The sequence below is a fragment of the Perca fluviatilis genome, chromosome 11, assembly GCF_010015445.1.
Source record: "Perca fluviatilis chromosome 11, GENO_Pfluv_1.0, whole genome shotgun sequence".
Classification (NCBI taxonomy): Eukaryota; Metazoa; Chordata; class Actinopteri; order Perciformes; family Percidae; genus Perca; species Perca fluviatilis.
Window position 1 is genome coordinate 18,352,842 of NC_053122.1, and position 7,943 is coordinate 18,360,784.

A 7,943-nucleotide genomic window follows, 5' to 3' on the forward strand; every position below is an offset into this window, starting at 1 on the left:
TGTGACAAACAGAAGCCCCAAATTGGCTACAAAGACCTGATGAAGGGCTACCAGAACAAAGTGAATACACTAGCAGGGTCGACGATGACAGAAGTCTCGCTGGTGGTCAACTTGTTTCAGTCTGTGCTGGATGGCTTTATCAGGGGCGAGCTAAAACGAGGGGAGTCTGAACCAGCCAAGGTAAATAAGAGAATTTCAGTCAATCATCAGTCTCAAAACTACTTGGTGAGTGTAAACTATCACTTGAATCTTACTTATGGCTTCTTTCATGCCACCAAGATGACAAAGAAGAGGAGGAAAAAAATGGACACTTGTGTAAGTTAAATATCTTTACCTGCATTGTGAAGTTTCTGCATTATACATCCAAGTAAATTATCTCAGTGCCTTGTATGCGCATCCTCTCTCTACAGCCTGATAGTCCTCTGGATCACCTGTTCAGCACATACCAGGTGAACATTATGCAGTCCTGTGACTTGTGTACCTCCTACATATGGGGAATGGAGAAAGCCTATATGTGCAGTGGTGAGTTCAACGCGCTGCAAGACCACAAAATGTGATGGCTTTTTTAGAAAAAATACAAGAGGAAAGTAATTAAATTTAACTTTCTTCTGTTTTTTTATTTTTTTTATTTTAGCTTGCAAGTTAATATGTCACAAGAAATGTCTGACCAAAATCATCACAAATTGCTTGACACGATGTGCCAGGCAGGTAGGAACTGACATTTTAAGAACTCTTACAAATACTATAGTATGATCAAATTAATAACACTCAAAACTCCCTGTCCATAATTCTCTCATGTATTCTCCTCTTGTGTTTGCTTCTGATAGGTTGACCATATACCAGGCTCCCTTCACTTTGGGGTGCAGGTGTGTGTCCTCACCAGTAAAGCCAACCCTGTGCCAAAAGTGGCGGAGTTGTTGCTGATGCACATCGAGCTAAACGGCCTCTACACAGAGGGCATTTACCGCAAGTCGGGCTCAACCTGCCGAGCGAGGGAGCTCCACCAGATTCTGGCGACTGGTAAGGAATTCTTTGCACACCAGCTGAAACAGAAACCGATCTAGTCGGCTATAGTCTATTCATATGGTAAAAAAATACTTTATCTAGCAGGGTGTCTCCATGTTACATAAAGTTGAGATGAGATTTTTTTTTTTTTTTCACAATTTTTTTTTTTTTTTTTTTTTTTTTCTCTCTCTCTCTCTCTCTCTCTCTCTCTCAATTCAATTCAATTTGCTTTATTGGCATGAACAAAGAAAACATGTTGTTGCCAAAGCAGTTTACAGAAAATGCATATAGTACATATCACATATTAAATACATACAGTAGGTGTCACATATATTCTATACAGTGTAATAAACATACAACATACTACATTACAAAACAATTACATAACACAATGTAATACTTAACAGTTTTGTACAATCTTATAGTGGTGAGTCCCTCAGGTTGTGGCAGGCAGATACATATTTAGCTGCCAGTGGGGCTGCTGTCCCTTCTCCTAGGACAACTACCAGCTTCTCTTCTGATGTTAACATTGAGAAATTTGCTATTTTGTTGGCTATTTTTCCAAAGTGTAAGTCTCTTAGTGAAGAGAATTTTTCACAGTGGAGGAGGAAGTGCATCTCTGTTTCTATCTCCCCTGTTGAGCAGTGAGCACATATAATCTCTCAATTTCCTATTCTCTATTTTCTTACTTTTTTTGTCTTTCTTAGTCTAAACTCCTCTTTTAATTCGTATATTTACGTGTTTGTTTCTTAACACTTAAAACTTAGAAGATATGATAATATCATATTTTATTTTTAGATTATTTTTTGGGGGCATTTTCGGCCTTTATTTTGACAGGACAGCTGAAGACATGAAAGGGGAGAGAGAGGGGGGAATGACATGCAGCAAAGGGCTGCAGGTCGGAGTCAAACTGCTGTGTTGAAGAGTAAACCTCTATATATGGGCGCCCGCTCTACCAACTGAGCTATCCGGACGCCCGATAATATCACATTTGATGATAAAATTCCATAATCACATCCTTTGTCACCTGACTGTGAAGAATGAAAAGTAATTGCATATACTATTTAAATAATTAAAAATGTTGGTGTGTTTTCATCCGTGTGTTCTGTCTTGAATCAGATCCTGAGGGAACATGTTTAGACAACTATCCCATCCACACCATCACAGGTCTGGTTAAACGTTGGCTCAGAGAGCTGCCGGACCCCCTCATGACCTTTTCCCTCTACAGTGACTTTCTGCATGCCGTGGGTGAGTAAATATTGATAGTATGTTGAACAGAAATAAAGCGCAAATCCCCACATTGGTGAAGCTGCTACTAGTGATTTGTTTTGGTTTTTCCGTTTGAAAAATTAAATTACTATAAATATATATATATATATATAATTTTGTTTGTTTGTTTGCCCCCAGAACTGCCAGAGAGCGCTGAGAGAATAAGAGCTGTATACCAAAAGGTTGAGGAACTTCCTCCTGCTAATTTCAACACATTAGAGCGGCTCATCTTTCACCTTGTCAGGTAGGATGATCTCTAGTATTCCCTTCTACTGTGTCTACTCTTTAACTGTTATGCTTGTTTATCGTTTGTTGCAACAACAACAAAAATGATTTCCACTATATTCTAAAATGTGGCTTGCAAAGAATCCTCCACTCCTTACAGTGATTATTTGGTTCTGTTGTTTACTTGTGTGAATGATTCAAGTGGGATCTTGATCTGTGTCTTTCTAGGGTTGCAAAGGAGGAAGAGCACAACAAGATGTCACCAAGCTCTCTTGCTATTGTGTTTGCCCCCTGCATCCTTCGTTCACCTGATGTTGATGACCCCTTCCTTGGTATGAAGGATGTGTCCAAGACTACACGGTGAGTCATACTGCACAATCCCATAACTTTTCAAGAAGTTTTATTTTGTGTACTTATTTATTTATGTATTTTTCTTGCCTATTTAAAAAGCCTGGCTTAAAATATTGTATGTACTCTTGATGAATATACTCTATGTATTTCTAGAGGTTTTTCTGTTGGTGTATTCATATTTGACCGTGTTGCCTGCAGGTGTGTGGAGATCCTGATCTCTGAGCAGTTCAGACGCTACAATGAGAAGTTGCAGAGTATCCAGGAGCTGGAAAATGCTGAGGCCCTGGCTGTCAATCAGCTCAAACTGAAGAGACAAAACACGGTGAGAGAAAACTAAGAGGCCAAAGGAAGATGCATCATAAAATATGACCTGGGTCAAGCAGCCTCTTTCGGTCATTTACGTTTTTATGTTTGTCAATCCAGCTGGAATATTTCAAAGATGCGTAATGCATCAAGACAGCACAGACCATGTCATTAGGAAACGTACAGTACAGGCCAAAAGTTTGGACACACCTTCTCATTCAACGCATTTCCTTTATTTTCATGACTATTTACATTGTAGATTCTTACTGAAGGCATCAAAACTATGAATGAACACATATGGAATTATGTACTCAACAAAAAAGTGTGAAATAACTGAAAACATGTCTTATATTTTAGATTCTTCAAAGTAGCCACCCTTTGCTTTTTTTGATAACTCTGCAAACCCTTGGTGTTCTCTCAATGAGCTCATGAGGTAGTCACCTGAAATGGTTTTCACTTCACAGGTGTGCTTTGTCAGGGTTAATTAGTGGAATTTTTTCCCTTATTAATAAAAAAAGCAAAGGGTGGCTACTTTGAAGAATCTAAAATATAAGACATGTTTTCAGTTATTTCACACTTTTTTGTTAAGTACATAATTCCATATGTGTTCATTCATAGTTTTGATGCCTTCAGTGAGAATCTACAATGTAAATAGTCATGAAAATAAATAAAAAAACACATTGAATGAGAAGGTGTGTCCAAACTTTTGGCCTGTACTGTATACCAACTCATAGAAATGTACATTAAATGTATTGTCATGCGCTTTTGCCAGCAGTTATTTTTTAACTTAATATAAATCTGAGGAAAGTAACATTCGAGAAATGAACGTCCTCCTTTTATATTGATTTTAATCCACACATTTACACCTGGGAGATGGCCAGAATAAGCCAGAGTCAGCAACTATCACCTAATGTTTAATGCATATAATGTTTAAATAAAGAAATGCATCTACAGTAAATGACTTGATAGCTAAACTTCTACTAAAAAGTAGATTACAGTTGTTGAAGAGTAGCACATTTTTGGAATAAAATTCATCTGATTTGAAGCCAGTGTCTGTATTTATCAGCTGACACTCAGCCTACTCTAGCTACTCTGGTCTCTGTGCAGGTTGTTGAAAAGCCTTCAGAGCTGGATGTTCCAAATGAAATACATTCAGATGAAATGGAGAGGACCCTCATCAATAGGATCAAGTCCATCAAGCAAGAAAAGTGAGCTGAGATTTTTTCATTGACGTTAAATGAACAATGCATATAAATTACATGATATTGAATAATATCTTGTTTTGCCATTTTCAGGCTGGACTTGGCCTGCAGGTTACCTGACCTGGAGCAGGAGAACTCTGACAATGAAAACCTGGACTCATTGTCGTCGATGAGCTCAGACAGTCTAGAGGACATCCGAGGCAGCCTGGACTCAGAAGGTCAGTAGAGAGGTACGGTATTTTTACCTTCCTCTGGGTTTAAGGAGACCACTCAATAATAGAGTTAATTAGATGAATTAATTAGATTGTTTTGTGTGTGTTCCCTAACGATTGTACATGGTATATTGGATAATGTCATCATGATAGTGTTCTGTCGGTGTGCAGAGCAGTGCTTCTTAAACTTTTTCTGCCATTTCCCCCTTTGGAGGAAGAAAATGTTTTAAAACCAAAGATTATGATGAATGGCATAGCAGCTGCCGGTGCAGTCAATATGTTTGTGTCCTCTCTCACGTGTGGCAGCAGATATGTTACGTGTTATGTAGATACGCAGGGAGGGGAATAACATTCAGCTCATCAGATGTTTCCTAAAAATGAAGATTGTTCACGAGTTCCAACTCAAGTCCGAGTCAAGTCTGAAGTCTTTTGAGGACGAGTCTCAAGTCAAGTCTGAAGTCACTGTGTCTTTTGTGTTATAGTTTCCATAAATAAGCTACAATATCAAACCAACACAGGGTCTTGGGATTGATAGTGTGTGTGCACTACATTCTCATGCCAAATATGTTTGCTAATCTGATGTATCAGGAAAGATGACCATGTGGTTGAAAACCCAGAAACCCGACTGCCCATCTAAACCTCCTGACCTGGCTGAGAGTGTCAGAAGTCTGATGGCTCAGACCGATGATGTACAGAGAGAGTTCGCACCAGGACAAAAGACAGATGTCACCCAATCCATGTGCTTCCTGCCCAGCCAAGACAACCCCTCCCCAACCGGCAAGCCCCAGATCACCAGCAAGACTTCCAATGGGACATTTGACGACCTGAAAATCCCTTACATTGATGAGGATGAAGATCTAACCTGCCCATAACACCACAAGTTGAAATAATTGGAATAGAAGACTTGGGTTGGGTCCAATTTATCAGTTCCATTTGTCAGTGCTGCTATGGAAACAAAGTGCTTTAAGAATGTATGTATTTAAGGGGAGATCATACAGACTGTAACTTCATGGGTTTTATAACCGATCTGGAGAAGAACCATTAGCAAGGACTACTTAGCCTCTTGAAATACACTGTGATTTTAAAGATATGTCAGAATTGTACAGTTCACATTTTAGAAAAAGGTAGGTACTTTGGACCAGTTCGGTGAAGCTGTGTGACCAGCTGTGTCTCATCTGTAGAGAAAAACAGGACATGCTGAGGAGCAATTATGGATACAAGTGTCTCCTTTACTAATGGGCATTATTCTAAACTCAACCACTGTGGTACTAATAGGAAAAAATGTCTTGTAAGTGTACCAAAAAGGTTGCTAAGAGATTGAAAGTGCTTCTCTATTGTACAGAGTTGCGTTGAATTTTGGCCTCTCATTCAGTGCATTGTTGTGCATCTGAAATGTTTCAGTTGTGTTTTTCTGCTTTTAATTTCCCTGTGGTATCTACTATTGTAACTTACCACTGATTCAATACACATCTAAGGGGAATGGTCATATTGCTGCGCTTTAGACTGACTGAAAATACTTCCCTCTGTCACTGTTCATGGTATTGCAAGGCTGTGCAGTTCCACCAAGTATGCAAATCTGTACATGTAGTTTTATTTTTAAATGCATTCCTGTACATTTTATAAGGGGTAGACATATTGCATATTTGAGTGGGGTGGAGATCCTCAGAGTTTTCTTCTTTTGTCACCAACTAAAATAAACTGATCATTACATGTCTTCTGCTGTAATACAAATTACTACAACCCATACTGCAGGTTTGACAACAAGTCTCTTAACAGCATATGGCATTGTCTGTTAAAACATTTGGTCAAAAATAAAAATGCAGACAAAAAATAATGTACATGAAAAACTGCACAACATAAAAAAGAATGTAAAATATTGTTGAATATAGATCTATCCATTAGAAACTATACAAAAGACCATATTAGTATTTATACACTGATTCCATGATTGGTTATTACAAATGATACTATACTAGACAGATCACTCTATATTTTTTGACAAGGCAAGGTGGATTGAATATCAAAACTAATTTTAGTAAGATTTATTTTGAATAGCTAATTAAATTATCACATCTGGAACAGTCAAGTGAACTTATATAGTGTAATATGTGAGGAAACTGAAATTGTACTTCAGGTGGAAGTTTTAAAGACAAAAGAACTGCCCTTTTGTATCAAGTCAATTTCATTATGAATAAAAATAAAAACTATAGCAGACCATTCTGGGAAAAATATTGATTTAATTTAATCGTTGTATGCTCTTGGTGAATTACTTCTTTTTTTTTTTTTTATAGATCTTAACATTTTAAATGATGCTCTCATTCTTTATGATAATACATCTCTATAGTTTAATCTTTATTACACTACATTTCCATTTTTAAAAGTCCAAACTTCCACTTGTTATTTTTTAGGAGACTCGTACATTTCCACCCTGACACACCCTGTGGCAGATTGCTAGCACAAAAGATTTCATTTTGAATAATTTCCAACCACTTTATCTTCCCAGAAATCTAAGTGAGCACCCATAGGAATAATTGAGTTTTATGGTATCACATTTTCATCGTTCTTGGTTATCCTCTAAAAGTATAGATATTGTGCTTCAAATTGCACTGGCATGATATTTTACACTGATTAATTGCAGGTTAAAATATGTTCAGGTAATTTGATGACCTTTGGGCAAAGCCTAATGTGTGTAAATGGAAACAGAGCCTACCTAATGTAACTTATTTTGAATTCCTTACAACAGTCACGACTGGATTTCCCCCTGGCTTTATACATTTCAAATGGATTTTTTTTATATTTCAAAAATAAAATGTGAAGCTGTACATGCATTGTTTGATTTGATGGTGCCAGTTTTTTTCTACTTTTGAACAGTTTTGTAATACATTGCTACACCATACTGTGTCATTCTATCATTTTAAATAGCTAAACAGGGGACAACTTAATTAAATATTTTGAACCTCACAAAGTACACAAAACAAAGAGTGTAAAATAAAAATCTAAAGATAATATAATAATATAAAATGATGAAAGTATGAAAACATTAACTTTACAATGGTGTAGTCATAGAGTGGACACTTCCAAAGTAGCATAACCATAAAAGGTAATTTATCTATTACATGTAAACAAAACAAAAATATATATTACAAAGAGATTGAAGGACTTCTAACCCTCCATTTGCTTTAAAGGAAGATTATTAATGTTTATGCTATTACTTAATTGTTTTATTGAGTTCGTGGAAGTAGCTGAACATCTTGTACACTTTCTTCATAAACACAGCCACTCACCAATGGATTTCCCTCTTTGTACACCGAACCGCGGTGTGATGTTCACAAATCACCATTTGAGGATCAATAGCACCAACGTTTTTCTAAACCAA

General features: G+C 37.1%; 1 protein-coding gene across 4 annotated transcripts in view; it reads left to right on the forward strand.

Moving 5' to 3' along the window:
* The window catches only part of myo9b (myosin IXb), a 31,973-nt gene extending 24,584 nt beyond the window's left edge, over positions 1 to 7,389 (forward strand). For 3 of the 4 annotated variants that reach the window (XM_039815869.1, XM_039815868.1, XM_039815870.1), the window contains 12 exons: positions 13 to 180; positions 280 to 315; positions 411 to 522; positions 635 to 708; positions 828 to 1,020; positions 2,125 to 2,253; positions 2,413 to 2,518; positions 2,728 to 2,859; positions 3,049 to 3,172; positions 4,261 to 4,361; positions 4,449 to 4,573; positions 5,156 to 7,389. In XM_039815869.1, coding sequence (XP_039671803.1) covers positions 13 to 180; positions 280 to 315; positions 411 to 522; positions 635 to 708; positions 828 to 1,020; positions 2,125 to 2,253; positions 2,413 to 2,518; positions 2,728 to 2,859; positions 3,049 to 3,172; positions 4,261 to 4,361; positions 4,449 to 4,573; positions 5,156 to 5,439 — 1,584 coding nt within the window. In that variant the 3' untranslated portion in view covers positions 5,440 to 7,389. Of the gene's footprint in view, positions 1 to 12; positions 181 to 279; positions 316 to 410; positions 523 to 634; positions 709 to 827; positions 1,021 to 2,124; positions 2,254 to 2,412; positions 2,519 to 2,727; positions 2,860 to 3,048; positions 3,173 to 4,260; positions 4,362 to 4,448; positions 4,586 to 5,155 lie in introns of all 4 variants that reach the window. The other variant, XM_039815871.1, reaches the window with a different exon arrangement.
* Positions 7,390 to 7,943: the final 554 nt, after the last annotated feature.